Source organism: Alligator sinensis, unplaced genomic scaffold, assembly GCF_000455745.1.
Source record: "Alligator sinensis unplaced genomic scaffold, ASM45574v1 scaffold1261_1, whole genome shotgun sequence".
Taxonomy (NCBI): Eukaryota; Metazoa; Chordata; order Crocodylia; family Alligatoridae; genus Alligator; species Alligator sinensis.
Genome location: NW_005842789.1, coordinates 441,419 through 461,919, shown reverse-complemented (window position 1 = coordinate 461,919; position 20,501 = coordinate 441,419). Strand labels below are relative to the sequence as shown.

Genomic DNA, 20,501 nt, shown 5'->3' with positions numbered 1-20,501 from the left:
TCCCTGTCCTCCTGTCCCTGGCTGTTCCAAGTCATTCCACGCGTATTCTCTCCTCCATGGCATGCACCAGTTTAATGAGCTTCTCCCTCCCCAACAGCCCAGCTCCTGGCCTGATAACAGCCACTAAGGCCATACCTGTGTTGAGGAGTTAAAGAGACCAAGCACAGAGGGAGAGGCCTGTAAAGCAAGATAGCAACCATTTCTCTCCTGACTATGCCCCTTCCAGTAGCACTGGAGCACAAGGTCACTGGCTCTTGGGTCAAATGATTGGGGAAGAGAGACTCTTTCTAGCCTCCCACCCTGCAGTCTTGTACAGCCGTGAAGTCGTGAGCTCAGGGCACATGGCACGGATTGCAATGATGTCCTCCAAAAGCAGACAGCAAGAGGTTTCAGGGCCCTCAGGTGCAAACTCCACCCCATGCCTGTAACCTACCAGCTGCTCCATCCCAAGTCAAAAAGCAAGGAAGTGCTATGCAGCCCTGGAATCCAGGTCTCCTGCACTAACCATGGAGCCCTACTCCCTCCATATCACTGGAGCATGGTCACAGACTCACGGGGCTGGATGGTCTAGTGGTCAGAGCCACCTCCCATAGCTCAGAACTCCTGGGCTCCAGGACTTCTGTGTGACCTTGAAGCAAGCCCCTGTCCTTGTTCCCTGCCTCAGTTTCCCCATCCCCTATATTCCTGTATGAGACAGGGACATATCCTGGCCATTAATGCCAAGCCCATTTCAGCTCCCTCACCACCACCCTGCTGAGAAGCTGCTGCTTCAAGCCCTTTCTCTCTCCCTCACTCCCCCCAGCCCCTCTTACCTTGTCTCTGTATCCTTGGTGGGCACAGGGGAGCTAAATCCTGACAGGGGACGGTCCCCAGGGCCTGGAAACAGGTCTGGAGGCCCTGATGAGCTGGGGTTGCGGGGCTTGCTGACAGGGCTCTCCATGAATACAGACGAGCAGGAATCCTTGCGGAAAGACTGGCGGACAGGCGAGGATCTGCTGGGGGGCCCTGAGTAGGGGCTATGGGGGCTCTGCCCCTGCTGGACATCCACTAGTCGGCCATCGGCCATCTTCTGTGGGGAGGATGGAGGCAGGCGGAAACCCAGGCTGGGTCCATAAGTGTCGCTGTAGATGGGAGCGTTGGGCTTGTATAGGCTGTCCTCCAACTCTGTCTGCAGGGCTGCGGCTGAATATGTGCTGAGGGAGCGGACTGAACCCCGCTTGTACAGGCCCCCAGGGTAGGCAAAGGGGTCACCCATGCCAGCCAGTGACTGGGTGGAGGTGATGCTGAGCCGGCCCTCGTGTACCATGCTGTAGGGGTCAGCATACAGCCCCTCGTTCTTCACCAGCACCATGTTCTTGCCGGCCAGGTCTTCATCTGGCTTGACGTCCCGACGCTCCAAGATGGCGCTGGGGCTGGGTGAGACGCCCTGGGCAGGTGGCAGGTTGGAGAGGCGGTCCCCATGGTGCACGGGGCTGCCAGCGTAGGAGGGTGGGCGCCCCCCACTGTAGGACATGCGGGACCTGGACGGGGAGGAAGACTGGAGCACAGGCGGAGGGGAGCCAGAGGTGAGGTGGGAGGCTGGGGACATGTTGTTGAGCCGACGGGTGGGGGACGACTCCCTGGAGGTGTAGACCATCTCCCTCTGGGGGGGTGGGAAAGAAAGAAGCAGTGTGAGCACAGTGCCCCTTGCAGGCAGGTCCCACTTCCACTGCCCAAGAGACCCACTGGGAGACTGTTGGGTGGGAGCCTTCTACAGCCAAGCCTGGAGACCCACTCAGGGAGGCTGACGCTGTTTCTAAGGTAGCAGAGAGATTCTAGCTGGGTGTGGATACTGTATCTGAACCTATAATGCCACCCTCCCCTTCCCCAGCTCTGTGCCCACTGTTTACATGTGACCTGCCCCCACGAGGTGTGGCTGTCCTGAGCTGTCTATCACCCTTAGCCAGAGGAGGTGTTGGACAGAAGGGGTGCCTCTGACTGGGTGCAGGGCCTAGAGGCAAAGGAAGGAAGCATTCCTGGGAGCGTTCCCTCTTTCAGCTCAGCTGCAACCCACTGCCCAGAGTCATGTCCAAGTGGCACCAGCAAGGCCTGATCCAGTCCAGGACTTCAGTTCAAGGTGGATGTGATGGGCTGTCCCAGCTGGAAGGTCCTGCCCTATATCCCCTTTGCACTGGTATAAATGGCTGTGCAAGGGGGAGTACTGGGGTCAGAGTCCATATGCTGAGGGTGATCAAAGAGAATGCCCTCAATCCACTGGTGCTCAACCTTTTTGCCCGGCAAGCTAGATGGGTAGTGCCCAGTCCATCTGCAAGCTGCATCCAGCTGGTGGTCCTGATCTGGAGTCTGGAGCAGGATGCAGCGGGGCTCCATCTGGCTTCACAGAGGAGAACAGGGGTGGGGTTGCCACTCAACCCCAATCCAGATATGCAAGGGAGGGAAGTTAGCTTGACTGCAACCAGGCCCCACAGAGAGAAGGGAGCACGACTCGGCTCCAATCCAGTTGCGTGCGGGGAGGGGATGTGACCTAGTTGTATGAGAGGAAGGAGCCTTGGTCTGGCCTCAATTAGGGCACGCTGGGGGAAGGGGTATGGCCCAGCGCCTACCCAGCCATGGGACTTGGGAATTTGGCAGCTTGGGAGGTTAGTGGTATTTAGTGCCACTGCTCCCCTGCTGCCAAATTTTTCAACCTGTGGGGAGCCCCAAAAGCCAGATGCCATGGCTCCATGGGCCAGATTTGGCCCACAGACCAGAGGTTGAGCACTTCTGCCCTCAATCCATTAAGATGCACGTACATATACAGGCACACATAGGCACATGTGCAGACAAACGCACATGCATACACACACACACACACACACACACACAGAGCCACACACAGCTTCTTCTTATGGGTGAACTAGGACGGGGGAGGCGGGTTAAGGGCAGAGAGTCCTGTGGGGGGAAAGAGGCTTGTTTGCAAATGCCAGCACTTTCACACACCCACACTCTAGTCTAGGCAGAACCAAATAAACCCCCCACATGCAGCGTGAAAGCAGGAAATGCAGCCACAGACTGAGGCAGGCACCATTTGCTAAGCACTTGAGTCTGAGGAATCTCACGCAAAGAGAGGGGGCAGCCAGCCAGGAGGCAGATCCCAGTGCAAACTCAGTACAATGCTCCTACCCCAGTGGGCAAGATGGCCATACAAACCCAGACCCGTCCCAGAGTGAGATGGGAACATGGGGTCCTCATGAAAACCCAGCCTCCTGAAAGAGGGATAAAGAATCCCTGCTTGCATTTGGGTTCCACCCCCATGGACCCCGATCAGCTGCAAGCCCTTTCCCTCCCCCACCCTGATAAACTGCAGCTCCCCTGCTCTTGGGGGCATAGTGTATTCTGATGAATACCCTGATTATCATGTTTATTACTCCACTGCCAGGGCTCTGGCCATCCATTCTCTTAGAGCAGCACTAGACCAAACCAGAGCCAAGGAAGACAAATGGGAGCCTGTAGCTCCTTTCACAAACACACCCAATTACCAGCCCCTTGGTCTCTGTCACTTAATCTCTCTCAGTAACCTCCCCACGCTGGCACAAGCAAAAGCCATGTGATCACAGCCCCAACACTTTCCAACCCTACCTGCAGCTGACATGAATGTGGGTCTCTGCATCCCCATACACTTTTGTGTGCAGGTGTTGGCATGCATGTGAGTGTATGTCTGGTGTACCACTGTGGATGTATGCTTCTGGGCAGAGGGTGTTTCTGGATGCATGTGCCTTTCTTGGTGTGCACTGGCAGTGTGTGTCTGTGGCGTCTGAGCTGTGTGTCTGCCTGCGTGTGTCTCCAGGCATGTGTCTGTGTGCTTCTGTCTGTGCTTGCTAGCATCAGCAATTTCCCCTGTTCCCAAGTGTTAATAAGAAATGCTGAGAACTATGCCCAGTCCACCCAGTAACTAGAAGAGAGATAACCATTCTGCTAAGCAAGACCAGTGCAGTTTCTGCGCTAGGCATGGCTTTGGCCAACATGTGTCATTCACAGCTGACAGCCAGAGCCTGGGGCATAAAGGGATTCCACAGGCACCTCATTTCTTTGGAACTGCTGTATTGGCACGTTCCAAATATCTAGGTTTCATTTCAAATAAAATAATCTAGAACTTCTGGGTGCAAAACTACTTTCAAACCACAGCCCAAGTTTCCCTGAAGTGGCAATGCCTGCCTGTGTCTGCTGGTTGCTTGAAACAATGGCGTGCAATGTCCCCTCCACTGCAGCTAGGTGTTCACTCTGAGGTCTAACAAAGGCCCCATCTCCTTACCCGCAGATCCCCATTGGTGATGTGTGAGCCTGGGAATGAGGCATAAAGAGGCTCTTTCCGGTAGATTTTGATAATGCTTCTGTCCTGGATATCCCTAAACAAGAAAGCAAAGGCATGAGCCAGGCATCCCAAAAGTGATGGGTGCCTACAACAGGTCCTGGGCCCTGAACCCACAAGTTAGCACCTAGCAATCCCACCTCTAATTATGGGCTAAGAAGGGACAAATGCAACCCCTGGGTTTGGACATCCACTGAGGGCTCCTGGGTCAGGAAAGAACAGACTACACAGGCTGGGCCTGCGCATAAGAGACAGGACAGCTCAGCTTCCCCTGAAGCTCCTGGGACTGGCCAGACCAGCTGGCCATTAGGTCCAATCCAGCCTGGTCTATAAAGTGGGGTTAACCCCTACTGCACACTCCCCTGGGTGCCTGCAGGGTGGATGCATTGCTGCATATGCTTCACCTGCTGTTTTCCAAGCTCCCCTTGGCATGGCTTCCCTGATGTCATTGAGGCTGGCTCCGGGATTCACTGGGCAGCTGTCACAGGAGAAGGGTGCTGGCAAAAAGACTCAGCACCTGGTTCTAGCAGGGCATACGCTTGGTTGGAAACCCTGACTGGGGCACCTTGTCAGAAAGCAGGGTAGATATGAACCTTTACAGACTAACTTCCTTATGCCAGCTGGTGCAGCCTGGGGAACTTCTGGGCCCAACTGTACTAGGATCCAGGTACAGCTTTTGACTGGGGCAAGGGGAAAACCTGAGCTGGATTTCAAAGTACACTGGGGATAGAAACGCTGCCTACACCCCACAAGCAGGGGGCCTAGGTGCTCCTTTCCCCATGCCCTCACCTGACATCCTCCAGCTCGTAGAAGACGTTGCGTGACTCATCCTTGATCAGGATGGCTGTGTTGGGTGACTTCAGCATCCCCATTGTGAGCTTCTGGGGAAACATGTGGACGATGAGAGCATGCAGGGTGTCCATGCTGCTAATCTCGTGGGTAATATGCACACGCCGCGTCTCATCCCCAAACTGGAGGAAGAGGACCCCTGGAAACAGAGCAAGAAGAAAGGGGGAAGAGGGAAAATGCTGCTTAGAGAGGTCATGGACTTGCTAACTCAGGGGTAAGACTATCAGTCTTGGGGTCAGAAGACCTGGGGTCTAGCCCCAGCTGTGCTGTATGACTAGGGGTGAGGCTCTATGCCTCATGGTACCTGTCCAGACCTATGCCAGAAAAACACTGCTGGGTCCAGGGAAGAGCTACGTCACTTAGGGCATTTTTACATGTGCTCTGGGGGTGGGGGTGCTTTAATTAGAGTGGCTCCAGGAGTCACTCTAATTAGAGTGCTGCAGCATCTTGCGTATCAGTGTCCCTGTGCTTCATAATGGCGGCAGGAGCGCTTTAACTAAAGCTCATTGAACAAGTTTTAGTTACAGTGCCCCTGCTGCCATTTTAAAGTGAGGGGACACTGATACACGAGATGCGGAGGCTGGCGGGAGCACGCTAATTAGCATGTTCCAGCAGACTCGATTAATCAAGTGTTTCAACATGCTGTAATTACAGCGCACATATACATCAACCCCATATTTTCAGGTTCAGTTTTTAGAAAAATTGGCTCTTTACCTGAGCATTAGTCAATAACTACATATAAATACCCCAAACTGCTATTGCGCTTACAAAACCACACAGGAGAATCAAATAACCAAGGCGAAATAACCAGGCTAATAACCAGGGCCCAAAGGGTTAAAGGCACTAAAAGTACTAAAATGAAAACTGCACTGAAAATATTTCTGACTGGACATTTTCACTGCATGCACACAAATACTGTGAGTAGCAAAGTCATGACCACAGTGTGACTTTTACAATTCCTTAGAGAGAAAAAGATTTAAAATCAGAACAATACAGTATATGTGTGTAAGTGTGTGCATTCACACATATATGTGTATGATACATTACATTTGTGTGTGCACATACGTGTGTGTGGGAGGAGCTGTTTGTATATGTACATTTTTATTATGTGTGCAAGCATGTATAATTATGTATATAAATACACATACATATGCATCATGTATATGTGTATAAATCAATAAGTGCATATGTCACTCAGCAAGTAAGGAATGGTGACTAGGCTTCACTGCAAATTCCTACCTTTATATATAAATGCATATGTTTATAGTATGTGTGTGTGTATACATATATGTATAAATATATATATAGATACACACACACACACACACTGTGTGCACATACATGTATATACACATCTGTATGTATGTGTAGGTATGCACACACACTGATGCCGTGGCTCATCAACCTCCCAAGAACAGGAAGGAGATCACTGCACCTAAAGGAGTTACTCCTTTAATCACTAGAAGTAGCAGGCTGTTGTATTCACTTGAGCCAACCATCAGAGGGAGACATAATCACACAAAGCAAGCTTAACTGCTTAATTAATAAATTCTGCAAAGTGGGGCTCCTGTTGCAAAGGTTAAATCAATTTCAGAGCCATGAGTACCTGGTGACCGCAACTTAGTCTGGCTGGTGGAACGGGACAAAGGCAAGCTCTGGCGGAAACGATTCATCCTGTTGAATCCTATGGGCAGCTCAGCTTCAGACATGGTTTCCAGGGACTCAGCTGAAGCAAAGGAGAGTTTGGCTTGGTCGGCCAGGCCAGGCTGGGAGCCCTGGGAGTGCCGGGAGCTTCTTGTCTGCAAAGGAAGAGACAAGAGGTTACAGGGAGGCCAAAGTGGGGAGTACACCACTTCTGGACTCTCAGCCACCCACAGCAGTGATGTGCCAAGGGGAAGAGGCCTCCTTGAAGAGACCAGGAAGTATCAGTGCCAATGCAACAATAGAGATCTATGGGGGGGACCTAGTTTAATGACCTTGGGGGCTTAGTTCCAGCTCCCCGCTACTGAGTCCATAATGTGCTGTCTTTCAAACTCCGTGCCACGCTACTATTTCAGTCTAAGGAAACCTTGATCTCCTGTATGAAGCATTCACAACCGTACTGTGTGCTCCTTTGCCTCTTATAACTGCTCCCTCTCTGCTGTGCTAGTGGGCACCCTGCATTTCAAAGCCTCCCCTTGCCACACTGAGCTCCTTTGAGTTCTTCTACCATGAGCCTGCTTCAGACAGAGAGGAGAAGAGATGATTGGCAGTAGAACCCAGGGCTTGAGCACCCACTCTGGAGTAACCTTAGCAATTAAAGGAGGAGAGACATCCATTACACCAATGAACCAGCTCCTGGGAAACATAAATGCCCAGGTTATTTTGGAAGCAAAGCAGCACTGAGGTTTATGGCTGCATGAGGTAGAGCAAAGTAATGGGTTTGGGTTTACAGCAGTAAAAATTTAATATGCCAGGAGTCCAATTTCACATGGTCAAACATATATCCACAAAATAAAGGCTCAGACGGCAGATGGGGGCTTTCTGCACAAACATCTGCAAGCCCTGTATGTGGGATATACATATTTAATAGGAACAGAGTGAAGACGGTCCATGCTTCGCATGAGTCAATGGATTTTATACCCCACATTAATCCCATGGAAAGAAATATGCACACCCTAGGAATATATTGATCCCAGACACACAAGAGTCTGTCTGGAAGCCAAGGGCCTGCTTTGCAGAGGCACTAATTGCCTACGGCTGCATGTGAATGCACTGAGAGCAGCAGCATCTCTGGAAGCAGGGCTGGGGTGAATGCAGAGGAAGCTTGCCTGTAAGTGTCTGTCCAGATCTGAGAATGGACTGCCATCCCTGTTTGGTTCACACTCTGTGAACATGGGTCAGGGCAGTGCCAAAAGGGTCTGCCTGAGATGATGCACCTTTGTAGTAGGCAGAGGCATAACAAGGCAGCTGGGTGCCTGGAGCAGTGGCAGTGCAGCATCTCCTGGCTGGTGGGGCTGCCAGCACAGATGCATGGCTGGGACAGTAGCTGTTATTTTTCTCCCTCCCCCACCACCCCACAGGTCAGTACCTGGGGCTACTGCCCTGGTTGCCCTGCCTTAGTTATATTACTGGTGACAGGCACTGGGCAGACCTGGCATCTGATATAGGGTCTGTCCAGAACAGCCTACAAGCAGGTATCTCTGGCTGGGCATCCTGAAGCATGTCACTCTTCTGAGGCTTATGTGACATGGTCAAGTGAGGCCTGGAACTCAGAAGTCCTGCTCCAACCATCCATGCCATGAGCCACATCCCACGGCCACCTGTGCCCAACCCAGTACTGGATGAGTCCCCAGGTTGCTTCACCTGGGAGGAAACAGCGGCCTGTGCAGCCCCAGGAGTGCAGGGCTGGATTTGAAAGGGAAGCCATATTCAAAGCTGACAAATCAAATGCAGAGAACAAACAGCCCCTGGGGTGCAGGAGAGGGGCTGGAGTGGGGACAGCAGCTCTATTTTAGGACCAAAAAGAAAAATCAATCTGGTACAATAACAGCCATCATCGCCACTTAAATTAGGCACTAATTGGAGCCTTTCATTAGTCCTGTGGGGTGTGGGGGATTTTTTTATGGGGTGAAAATCTTCTCTCCCTGAATAATTGCTAGAAAATTGCCTGCCTTCTTTTTCTTTTTTAAAGGCATGTTTGGCACATGGATCTTTCCATTCTAGACACAGAGAAAGGAGGTTTCTCTCCTCTCAAAGCCTGGTCCTCCCTACAGGAGCAGTGTTGGAACTGAAGGGCAATGGTCAAAGCCTGCAGTAGTGATGGGAGTCATTCCCTATGGACTTTGGATCTGAGCCCCAGACACTTGCTCTGGGTAAAAGGAGATTTAGATGAACCAACTGGGACTGTAAGTGTGACAGTTGTTGAGTGCAACACTGGGGTCTTGGGGAAGAGTCTCAAGGCTCAGTTGGCTTTTGGGCATCTGTGGATCTGTCATCCCCCACCCCATGGAGTTGAGTGTTAGCTGTACTACCATCAGAGGTAGCATGTATTAGCTGCTCGGGAGCTGATATACACACAGGAAGATACCATCTGTAATCAGGGTGGGACAGACTGCGTGACGGCTTCAGACAGAGATGCCCATTTGTCTCTGTGAGTGAGAGGGCTAATAACTCACCAGAGACAAAGTCAGGAATGACTTGTTAGTCTATTTGTCATGCGTAAAGACACATGCCTCAGTCAGAACGCATACACACAGGCATGCACACACAATCATCCCCACGTACATGCCTACACTTGTGTATGTGTGTACAAACATGCAGATGTGTGCACACACACACACACGTGTCCTCATACATATATGCACAATGCATATATGTACACATGTGAATACATGCAGACCCATGCAAATACTCACATGCATGTGTGCAAACACCTACATATGCACAAACATGCATATATACACACAAACAGGTGCACACACACACACAAACATGCACACAGACCCATACACATACAAACACACAAGCAGTGGCAGCAATTGATGAGAACCCTCTCACTCAAGCACACACATACACATGCACATAAATGGGCACAGACGCCTACACTTAGGTAGACACATAAACATGCATATGCATGTAAATACAATCAACTCTGCACACATGCGCACACAGACAAGCACACCTGCACAGGCACACATGCACATGCTACCGTTGGGGCCTGCCCAATCCCTGGCTGCTCAGAGACAGGTGGGCAAGCGTGACTGAAGCAGCAGACTTGCGAGTACAGCTCTTTATTTCTTGCATAAGACGCTAACTTCACAGCCCTTTCTCCCGCCTGCCCTTTAAGTGCCATGAGCACGATTTTCCACAGTGAATGCAGCAGGCGGTAAATCAGTTCCACGCTCAGGGGCATTTCAGACCTGCTCTGCACTGGTGCCCATGACGACCCAAGCACGTGTCGGTGGGAATCAGGACCTTCATATTCTATTCCAAAGCCTATTCTATTTGAAAAGCAAACAAAGGTAATGTTTCCAGGTGAGGAAAGTAAGAAAACAATAAAGGCTAAAGGGAAAGGGATGCTCATCCTGCAGTTAGCATAGTAGACTGAGAGGATGGCCCCCTCCTTTATTTTCCTGTCCTTCTGCCACTGACTTCCTTTATGACCCTGGTTAAATCACTTAGGCTGTATCTTTGCTGCTCTCACATGCACACCCTACCTGTCTGCTCCTGCTTGCAGGTCCTAAGCTCAGAAATTGGCAATGAAGCCACAATGGGACCCCCAGCATTAGTGTGGCTATGGGGGGGCGGGGGGGAGTGGGGGGCACTGAGGAGCATCATCAATTCCCCATTTCTGGGCCTGGCATGTACACACAGGACCTGGTGGATGGATGTGCCCAGCTGCGACACTCCATGGACATGCTGAGCACGTCATGGACACAGCCTGAATCACTCTGCACCCCAGTTTCAAACCTATGAACAGGAGTGATGTCACCCCTTTTCAAATTTGCCACCTGTCTGGGGCTTCCCTAGGCTGCAATTTCTGTGGGGCAGGGCTGGTCTGTGGCTCTGCCCATATATAGCACTTTGCATAATGAACCCCCACCACCCACCTCAGCTGGGCTCTCTGAGCAGTGTGATACAGATAGCAAGTCTTGGAGAAATGCATTGGATGCCTATCGCTTTCCAGCCGCAGACCTCAAAACGCCTCACAGAGGCACATGAGCTAAAGTCAGGTCCTTCTCAGCTTGGGGGGAGCTGCACTCTTCGTTTGCTCCCTTGTGATGGGAAACATCCTGCTACAATCTGTGGTAAAGACCCATTGAGCTGCTGTCAGAGCTGGGCCTAGACCCAGTCAGGTTTGTAATGTATCTGAAGCCAAAAGCTGGAAGGGGCCTCCTGGGCCTTGGAGTCTAGCCCATGTGTCCACAGGCAACTAGATCATACTGCCTTCTCAAACTACTAGCCCTAACCTCTGACAGTCATCAGAGCCCTATACAGCCCATAAGGCCTCCCATTAACATGTCCCCTCTTCCCTCTCCCCACATTCTCCCCTGCAGGCATTCCTCATCCTGCTCCTTTTTCTTCCCATCCCTTCCTCTTCGCCTGCCTCCAGTCTTCTGCAAAGCAAACCCAACTCTGAGCTGCACTTTCAAGCCGTGGAAACGTGGGGAAGGTTTTGAGACACATTTGCTCAGCAGTACGGATGGAGTTAAACGTCCTGCCTGGTCATTTGCTTGTTTTGCGTGGAGGGTGAAAAAAATCGAAATTCCAAAAATGATTTTAGCTGAGGGTAAGGGGTAGAATCTCTCCCTATCTCAGTCGATATCTGCATCCTCACGCACACATAAGATTCCTTAGCAGAGTGATCATGGTTGCCATGCTACCCTCTTGGTTGCTAAGGGTTTCAGCATGTGCTCCATGCAAGTGTTTAGCTCGATGTGCTCCCGAAATGAATCGAGATGTTTCCCCCTGGAAAAGGCATCGCTTGATGTGGTGGGGAGTGGGGAAGGGAGCTTCCCAAGGAGGGCCAGGATTTATTCATCACCCAAAGAAGCTAACTGCAGCACCAGCTTGAAACAAATAAAAACAGGAGCATGGGAATGGATAGATTTGGGGCTTGAGGGGAGTGTGAGGATCTGATGTGAGCCAGGTAGCTGCCCTTCATCCAATGGCATTGCAATGGGACAGCCGCACCACCACTAGTCATTCAAAAGACTAAGTGCAATATTCCCCAACTCCTCTCATTGGAGAGGAGCTCTGCAGCAGCATCCTTCCCACTTGCATTTTACTGCACAGCTGGAAAAATGCTGCCAGCTCCCTACCTGCACAGGGGGGGCCAGTCTGTTGGTTCAGGTGCTGGTATGGCCCCCAGGTAACCTGGCTTCTGTCCCTTGCTTCACACAGGGTAGGAACGAAGGGGTGACTGTAGCATGTGCTAGCCCATCCCTGCTGGCTGCCATAGGCTACAGTAGTACTGAAGACAATGAACCATGGTAGGTTGTATGAGCTAGCGACCACCGTACAGATTTTCCAGGACTCTGGTATAAACTGGGGTTGCTAGTCCATGACAAAGCCTGTGCTTCTGCATCTTCACTGCTGCTGTTTCCTGAGCTGGCTGGACAAACCCAACACAGATATGCTACATGCATTTGTAACAGGGATATCTGTCCCTTTAAGAAGGAACAGTCAGCCTTGTTGAGAGATCCCAGCTGCTGTTGCTGAGTTCTTTCAACAGGGCCGATTGTTCCCTCTTAAAAGGAACAGACTTCCCTGTTACATCTCCCTCTCCCCAAGAGTGGAGTCCACCATACACTCTTCCAGATCTAACCCTCCTCCTTCCTGGGAGAAATACTCATCATTGCCATGTGTAGCCCCTGGCTGATGGTGGATATTGAAGGATTAGGGTTGCAGTGGCAGGTACCAATGCTTCAGTCTGTGGTTGGCTTCTTGCGACCATATTAAAGTAGCACGATTTGTTACAAGAGTAAAGGGGGCTCCAAGGAGGTACTATCAGGGGGCCTTGATTGTCCACTTTATGGCAATACACTCCTTCTCAATTATGGAGTATTTCTACTGCAGGGGAAAGAGCGTTTGACTCATACAGAACTGGGTATTCTCCATCCTCAAAGTCCCAAGGCCTCACTACAAAGCATCTGTGTAAAATAAATTTGTGGCTAAAGTCCAGACTGTGCAGCACCAGCATAGTATGCAGTATCTGTTTTATCTCTGCAAAGGCCTTGGCACATGCTGCAAACCACTGCACAGCTCTGGGTGCTGTTTTGAGCAGTTTGTACATTAGTGTGGCAGTAACTAATGAGAACTGTGGGATAAAGTGCCAATAATTAATAACACACCAAGCCCAAGAAGGACTTTAGCTGTCTGTTTGTCTTGGGTACAGGGGACTCTACCAAAGCCTTCACCTTGTCAATGTGGGGTCTGTTCTCCCCATTGCCTAGTACATACTCCAAATAGTTGGTTTCCTGACAGCCAAGATGGAATTTTGCTGTATTTACCATTAAGCCTGTGGCCTAAAGTGACAATAGCATTGCCCTGACCCACTGAAGATGTTCCTTCTAGGTACTAGTGAACACTACCACATCATTGAGATAGGACACGTCATACTCTTGCTGTGGCTGAAATACCTTATCCATTAACTGCTGGAATACAGTGGGGGCACCATGGAGACATAAGGGGAGGGTTTTCACCTGGTAGAGACTGTTGCCAGTATCCCTTTGTTAAATCCAAGATTGATATATATTTGGCTGTCCCCAGCTGTTGTAACAATTAATTGACCCAGGGTCTCTGGTAGGCATCAAACTTCGACACTGCATTCAGATTACGAAAATCATTGCGAAAAACAGATCATCTGATTTGGTTTAGAAACTAACTCAATTAGGCTGCACCATTAACTTGATGACTCCTCAATCACCACCATATCTAGCATGCTCTGTGCTTCCTTCTTTGCCATCTCCTGGAGTCACCTGGGCATTCAGAAGAACCCCTTTTGGATGGGCCATCTTGGTTTCAGGATGATCCTACGATTAATCAAGGTGGTTTTGAGTGGGCGCCCTTTTAAAGGAATCCATACTTCTTGTAGTAGTTGAGACATAAAGACTGTGTCCTGCTCTGCTAATATTTCCTGTGGGAGGCCCACGTGTGAAAAGATTTTCTGTGGACACTGCGCCGAGATGTTATGGATCGCTACCGCCTCCAGGTACTGGGTAGCATCATCCAGGAGCACAGCGATAAAATGCAACTCACTTGTCCTATGATATCTACCCAACTCACTGAAAGAGAATGCCAACCAGTGGTAGAGGCACCAGGGGCACTCAATGCCTGGGGCATGAGGCCACCAATTGGCACTCAGGGCATGATGTGCCTGTAATGTCTTTGTCCTGACAAATCATGGGACAAGAGACTGGTGAGTATGCTTTCTTATGTTTTCTCCTAGGGTCTCACCACTCCTAGGGTCTCATCAGCAATATCTAGCAAAAGTGCTCCAGGGATATCACCTCTGCTATCTCTGTGGCTGAGCAGGACTCAGGTTTCAAGCACTGCCTATACCAGTCCTTGAAGTGCTGAAAAACCACTCAGGGCTGGAACCTGAGTTAAATGGCTCTTCACAGAACCGGTGCTGGGATGCCTCTTTCATGTGCTCCAGGTGGTCTGATATGTGTCATCACATCATAATCCCATGACTCTTCAGCTAGTCCAGTATGCTGCCTATGCTTCCCCCACTAAGTAAGGAGTTAGCTCTGTAGCCCACTGCTTCTGGGACCACTGGTATGTTCTGGCTACCTGCTCCAGAAAGGCCTCAATCATCATCCCGCCCCGTCTTTGTAAGGGCTTCACCCCATTCTGTTTGGGCTACAGAAGTAGCACCCATCTGTGAGCTGGGCTTCTCCTGGCCTGGTAGCCAAAGCATAAAGTGCTGCTGCTCCTCCTGTTGAAAGTGCTGCTGTCAAAGCTGCTGTTGTTGGTGTAGCCCCTCCAGGCATTTCAGCAAGGCTTCAGTATCCATTTCAGTTGCTGGCAGAGGCTCTACAACCTGTAAACAGGCTGCCTAGTGGGTTTCCATGAGCAGGTTTTGTTCCCTGAAGAGCTCTGTGGCTAGTCCTCCCAAATAATGCATAGTATCTGAGCAGCAAATAAAACCAGTTCCTTCTGCCCTGTTCCAGGCACGGGGATGCGAGCCTTTTGGCTCCGACCCCAGCACATCGGCCTGGCCTCTCCTTGTACTCGCAGCTCGCCTCCTGCTTTCAAACTGTTCCCTCTCTGTTTGCTGCCCTTCTGCTCCCTCCCCTGGAGTTTTAACCTCCCAGGGGGACATTCCCTCATTATCCAAATACCCAGAAGCTGGGAGCTCTCAACAAGGTTGACTGTTCCCACTTAAAGGGACAGATTGCTCTGTTACAGCACTGGTATCATGCCCTCATTCAGCTGTGTAGACACACCCTTGCTCTCCCTCTGTGCCACAGCACTGAAGCAAATGTGAACAAACAGGTGGAGAAACTGAGGCATAAAGATGAAGTAACTTGCCTGGGTTTGTACAGAATCTGTAACAGAGGCAAAACTGAAGCTGGATCTCATGACCCCCATCACGGTGCCCTAACCATAAACCCATCCTTCCTCTCCGGCAAGAGAATGAGCAGAGAACTGTCTGGTTCCACCTCCAAAAGGTGGTCAATTAGCCTTGCACTTAGTCCAAGCAGGACACAGGGCTGGGGTAAGAGGAAACATCAGTACTCCCTGAGCTCTGCATGAAATGAGTATTCCACTGCAGATCCATAGAGAAACTCACTTTGGCATTTCCCCTTATGAGCAAGGCTAGGAGCTGAAACCCTTTCCAGGGAAAAGCCAGAGAGCTGTGTGCTGTGACACGGGGAGCGTGTGGCCTCCCACCCACCCACTAGATCCCATGTGTGAGCTAACAAAATGGACAGCCGGCAGCTTGTCTCCCTGTGCAAGCTGCTGCCACCACTTGAATTGAAAAATGAAGGCGTGTTCTGCCTGTTATAGCTGGCGATGGCCGCTCCGTCCTTGACCTCCAATGGACCATTAACAAGCTGACGCAGAGAGAATGGTTTTTTATGACTCTGACTCGCTAATGACTTATCCTGCTTTCAGATACGTTAACTGACAACTCAACCTCCCACACATCCTGGCTCCACTCCTGCCCCCCAGCTGAGGTACTAACACTGCACTGTCCCTGTTGGCCAACACTCTTGCTAGAGGCTGGATTATCTCCTCTTCCTGCCCTGCTCACAACAACTGCTACCTGTTTTTGAGTAGATGGGACTTAGCCACATTCCTGAAGCAGTCAAACAGCCTTGGGCCCATCCAAGCCTTTGGCATGGCTCTAGGCAGAAGGCAAGGAAGAGGTGCACCTTATAGCCTAGCTGATCACAGATGCATAAGCTTTCATAGGCAGCAGCCTACTTTGTCAAATATTATGAATGGACTTCATATGCATTATTCAATTAATCATTATTAAAGTACAGTCTCTTCCACAGCACTGTGCTGTATCTGGTAGCCCTTTCCTGACCTCGCTGAAATCAATAAATAATGTCTATTTATATGGCAGGACACAGGCTGGCACCCACAACTTGTAGGGGTGGGATGCCCTGATGTCTTTGTAGCTGCCATGTCATTAAAGCCTGAAGCAGATGCCACTAAAGCCTGCTGCTGCACACCTGTCCACCTCCCCAGTTTGTTAGAGACCTTCTTGCCTGGGCATGAATGACTGGTGCCTCCTGGATCTGGGGGGGCACCCGCAGAAGCTGCCGATGGCAGCGACCCTGTCAGGGGGGGCACCTGCCCTACTGACAGCATCAGTGTTGGCCATCAGGGGGGCACCGGCCCCATCAGAGGGGGCACGTGCACCCCGGTGCACCCCTACCAGTTGCCTATGTGCCTGGGTATGTTCTTCAGGATGCAGTCAGCCACTCTCTCCTGCTCAAAGTCACAGTTGGGAGATGCAGTGAAGCTATCAGTGAAAGAGATGCAGCCATCTTAGAGCTGGAGAGAAAGGGAGTGGGGGATTGGCCCACTCTAAAATCAATGGTCAAAGGCCTGTTTCCATGGCTGGGTGCAGGAGGAGGTGCTCACTGTTCTGTAACTGGGTCCTGTCAGTGCCAGCTTGTAAATCTCAGCCATGCGCCTGACAGCAGCACAGAGCTGTCACTGGGGAACATCTCACTCTAGGAACAGCTGACTCCATGCTGTTTTCTAGCCTGTTTACCAGTGACCAGGGGAATGAGGTGAGCTGATTACAACAGGTCTCAGAGCCTCTGTTGGCACGGCACATGAAACCTGCAGGCCCCTTGCTGAACTCTGCCGGCAGCTGTGCACATAACCTCTGGGCAGAACCACAGTGATTCCAGGGCTCTGCATCCAGCTCAGCAGAGCAGCCCAGGGAAGAGGTAGAGGGTGATGCAGAAAAGCAAGGCCAGAAGATTCTTCTAGCCTGGTGGCCATGTGTGGGCGTCACATGTTGGTTCCTAGAGATGGGGGGCGGAGATAACCAGCATCGTGTCCAGCTGCCTTTGACTCCCCAACCCAAAGGAGCAGGGGTACAGTGACCATTGGGTCAGCTTTGGGTTGGCTTTCACCACTGACTAGGGCCTCAGGTTGAATTCACAGCTCTGGAATCACTGTGAGGCATCCTGAGTGCTCTGCTACCACACTCAGGTCAGCTGCCTACTACAGTGGGGCTGTTCCAGGCATCACTCCGCAGAACTGAGGTGCCTCACGGCCGAGTATTGCTGGGAGAGGCTGGGAACATGCGCTTTCTCTCTGAAAGAGCATTATTCAGACACAGAGGCACTATGACCCGATCATGGGGCTGGGGACTACAGAGATAGCCACCCTGATGCTGGCCTTGGGCACATCACTTCATCTGTGCTTTGAGAGGTCTGTTTCAAGGTCAGAAGGGATCATTCTGATTGTCTAGTCAGATCTCCTGTTTAACCCAGACCAGGATCCCAAAGGCTGAGACTGTCACGCATGGGAACATGCCATGATCATAATACCCTGGAATCTAGAGAGCCGCTTTCATCCCAAAGGGCTTATCCGCCTACCAGCCATACAGTGAAAGTATCAGTGTCTGCGCTATCAGAACTCGGCTCTTATTTATACTTCTATCACCCCACTCACATGGGAACTCACAGCGTGGCTCTCAATGCAGGAAGGGGAGAGAATTACAGAGGGAATGGTGGGCAAGAAAATTCAATTCTAGCCCCCAGTGGAAATCAGGACCAAACTTTGGTTCTACCCCAAAGAAAAGGGCTAGGGCGGTTGGGGTGACGTCCATCCCAGTGCGCAAGTCTACCATGTTGGTTACCTCCTGCCTAACCATGAAGGGTTAAGGATGAGTTCTGCAGTGTGATGGCATGATGCTACATTAGCAGGGTTTCCCCCTTTCTCTCAGTGCCTGCCATGAAGCCTTTCAGAGGGATGAGCCCTACCCATCTGAAGATGTGGCCCTGATCAATTGTGCATGCTGCAGCCAGCAGAGAACCTGGCCCTAAGTGGCTGCACAAGGTTAGATGCCTCAGCTTCTGGTACCCCACTGACAAGTGCAGCAGACCACCCCTGCTCTTGCTGACTGCATGCCACTGCAGGGTTAACAGCCTTCCCACCATCCTGCTGCAAGCCTGTGTCAGGCAGGTGGTTGTGCTGAGGGTGCATTTATGCCACAGTGATGACATATCGTGAGTGAGCAGGTCTGGGGACGGAGCCATGGGGCCGTGGCGATGTGAATACCAAAAGGACTCACAGGGAAGGAAAGGAAGCACAATCCAGAGCTGCCTGACACTCCACCATGACCCCCAGGGAAAGAAAGCAGCCATCTAATTAACCCCTAGCACACCACTTCTCCCAGGAAGAGCCACAGCTCCCCCACCCCCCAGCACCACAACAAAGGCAAGGCCTGGCTTTGAGGCTCTAATGAAGGACTGGAGGAGGATGGCAAGGGCCTGGAATTCACCACAAAGCAGAAAGCGCGGCTTGTTTGATCAAGGCTACCAGTCAGCTACTGTTCGTGAGCCTCTGACACCAGCTGCGGAGCTGGAAAGAAACCCAAGCAGTGAGCAATATCTGGGAGAGTAGGCTGATGTGTGTGTGTGTGTGGGGAGAGGTTTCTCTAACAGGCACCAAGGTCAGGGAGATTACAGCCTGTGACAGGGGAGGAAAGGCAGGCTAGGCATGGGGCTGCTGGGCTAAATGAATGCTCCTGATGGCCTCCTTGGTAAGGGGCCAGGGGCATGGCGGTTGCTGGGGACTGGGGGCAAATCCACATGGCCTGCAGGTGGTTTGGGGCAAGGGACAGCAAGAGAAAGGAAGTGAGGGGGAGGCCAGGAGAGAAAGGGAGAGGAGCATGGAGAAAAGAATTTGTGAAAACAGGAAGGTACAAGTAATAGAAGCAGAAGACAAATGCACTCTTTGAGCAGGGCATGAGCCAGCCCAGGCAGATCACAGAGCGGAGAGGGAAGGGCAGCCCACCAGGGCCGTGCCCTGGGAGAGGGTGCTGGGAAGCCAAGCCAACTGCTCCACCTGTAGCCTGGCCCCTGAGTGCCCAGTACAGCTTACGGGCTTCCTACCACCGCCCCTGGCAGCCAAGATGGTTGCAAAGTAAATGACTACACTGCTGGAAGGTGGGTGAACCCTCAGGCAGGCAGGCAGGCAGGCAGGCAGAGAGGCAAATGGCAGGCAGACCAGGCAGGCACTGCCTGTGATTTTGGTCCCAGTTATGGACAGCTTGTACCCAATGTTGGGTTTTTCCCTTGGGTTGACAGGAAGAGATTGGATATAGTCATGGTGCAAAGGCCCTCCAGGTGCAGGGTGGAGATATAGGAGCCCCTCTCTCCCACAAGCTGTCATGGGGACAGCTACTTTCATGGACAGGGATTGAAGAGCCAAGCCTCCTGTCCCCTCACCAAGCACCTGGCTTTGTCCTAGTGTCCATGGAAGGAGGAGCAATTGCCATCCACACACCTTTGGGCCTCCTGCTTCTCACCCTGCTGCAGGACTCAAGAAGGCAGGAGCCCTTGCTGCTTCCCTTCTGGAAGGCAGCCCGACCTACTGGCTAGAGCACTGCCTTGGGCCCCCAGGACACCTGGGTGTTCCTGGCCTGCTAGGTGACCTTGGGAGGAGTCCCCCTCCACTTCCGTGCCCCAAGTGCTCCATCTCTGATCATGCAATGGCAGAATGTGCCTGAAGACTGGCAGACAAGGAGCTCTTCCTATGATCCAGGTGTTATCAGAGTGATTAATGCTGTGCTTGCAAGGTGCCCAGCCCCCTCCCTTCACCCCAAAAGCTGGTGTCAACACCATCTGCTGGCATCACCCCTCTGCACATGGTGCTGCACATGCTTTTCTCACTGAGGGACCAGTGTGTGATGCCAAAAGCACGTCCTCTGCTCTCTCCTGACACCCACTATGGCCCAGGTGAAAGCGTATAGGGCACCTCCCTTCTTCCAGACTGCAACCCTTTTTTGTATGTGCTTGTTTTACAGCTAAAAAAGAAAAAAAAAAAAAAGGTAATTCTGCACTGGTCCGGTCCTGTAGGGAGCATACCAGGAAAGCCAAGGCTGCAACTGAACTCCAACTAGCTTTGAGCATCAAGGACAATAAAAAGTCCTTTTTCAGATATGTGGGAAGCCAGAGGAAAAGCAGGGGCAACGTTGGACCCCTGCTGACCCAGATGGGGCAACTGAAAACTGACGCCCAGGAAAAAGGCAACCTATTAAATAGGTACTTTGCGTCAGTCTTTCATCAGTCCCATGGGACGCCCATGCCCGCTACAGGGCCGGGAAGTCTGGGTG

The 20,501-nt window shown here is 51.5% G+C and overlaps 1 protein-coding gene across 1 annotated transcript in view; it reads right to left on the bottom strand.

The window, feature by feature from the left end:
• Nucleotides 1-20,501, bottom strand: part of SRCIN1 (SRC kinase signaling inhibitor 1) — a 174,277-nt gene that overhangs the window by 33,161 nt on the left and 120,615 nt on the right. Inside the window, exons 4-7 of the mRNA XM_025191133.1 lie at nt 6,804-6,996; nt 5,138-5,336; nt 4,292-4,385; nt 813-1,642 (exon numbers count right to left, since the gene is read on the bottom strand). Coding sequence (XP_025046918.1) covers nt 813-1,642; nt 4,292-4,385; nt 5,138-5,336; nt 6,804-6,996 — 1,316 coding nt within the window. The remainder of the gene's footprint in view (nt 1-812; nt 1,643-4,291; nt 4,386-5,137; nt 5,337-6,803; nt 6,997-20,501) is intronic.